Here is a 1,171-nt window from a genome sequence, read left to right as displayed (position 1 = left end):
ATCTGTACTCCACCACCAAGTTTCTCTATCAATTTTTCCTCTACCTTTCGTTTCTCCTAGCACACGTTTCTTTTAGTGTATGTATATCAATAGAAAAAACAAAACATGTTACTATACCATAACACTTGATATAAACAAAGTTTATGTTATTTAACCTGTTTCAAATTACACTATACTATTTACTCATCAGGTTTCTCTATCACATATTGTTACTTATGTAAATGATTGTAGAGCAAGGACAGTGAGGGCATGTATTCAGAATGGAGCTCACTGCCACTGGAGGGAGGAGGGCAAGGCGTGCTGGGTGCAGTTGGCGGACGCGACGTTGTACTCGCCGTCGTGAAGCAGCTTGCAAGTCATCAGCCCAGCCCACTCACAACTGATACTGAGGTAGTGTTGCTTTAGTATGGAATTTATAAGTTTTGATGACTAGTGTGCTTTGTCTAATTGTTATTTTTTGACAAACTTATAAATGTTGTTTCAAGCCATTATGTTCTTAATTGTTTTCAGGTTGAATGGGTGCTGGAGGTTCTGCGTTATGGCCTATCACTACCATTAACAGAGCATGAAGCTTTACGCGCGTGCGTTTACGTGTGCCACGCATGGCTTGGTGCTCTGTTGCCCCCCGCGCCGGCGTCCCAGCCCCCGCAACCCGCCATCCCGCCACCTCTAGCAGCTGACCCTAAGCGATATGCCGCAAAAATACTCAGCCATTTACATAACCTTTTCGTGCCAAGAGCTGATGATAGTAAGTTGAAAATATTTTTTGCCAATGGACAAATAGGACTAAACACATTTTTAACCAAGTTTAAGGTACATCACACAGTTTAGGTTCACATACAAATTAAATTCAACTGAGATTATTTATAATCAACATAGAATCAAAATGGATTTCTGAACTGTACTGAACTGTATGTAATTCTTTTACAAGCACTCACATTCATCTATCAAATGGAAATAGGTAAGTTGAGATGATAAAACTTTTCACTTCTTTACTTGGCGATGATGCGGTATCAAGTAGTTCCTTATTTAATGCTTATTGTGTATAATCTATGTATGTAGGTGCAGACTTGATCAGCAAGCAGGCCGTGTTGTGCCACCGTGTGCTGCGACTGGCACGGTCATTGGCGGACAGTGGGGCTTTAGGACCGCGCGAGTGGCGCGCACTACT

The 1,171-nt window shown here is 41.8% G+C and overlaps 1 protein-coding gene across 1 annotated transcript; it reads left to right on the top strand.

Annotated features, from left to right (window-relative positions):
* Positions 1–231: 231 nt before the first annotated feature.
* On the top strand, positions 232–1,163 carry LOC106113961 (ral GTPase-activating protein subunit beta-like; the record flags this gene model as incomplete). Its single annotated transcript, XM_013307056.1, has 3 exons — positions 232–390; positions 511–748; positions 1,063–1,163. Coding segments are annotated over 3 exons (498 nt in total), but the record flags the coding sequence as incomplete, so codon positions are not given.
* Positions 1,164–1,171: the final 8 nt, after the last annotated feature.

The sequence above is a fragment of the Papilio xuthus genome, unplaced genomic scaffold, assembly GCF_000836235.2.
Source record: "Papilio xuthus unplaced genomic scaffold, Pxut_1.1 DF829959.1, whole genome shotgun sequence".
NCBI lineage: Eukaryota > Metazoa > Arthropoda > Insecta > Lepidoptera > Papilionidae > Papilio > Papilio xuthus.
The sequence above is the reverse complement of the archived record's forward strand: the minus strand, read 5'-3'. Positions and strand labels throughout refer to the sequence as shown.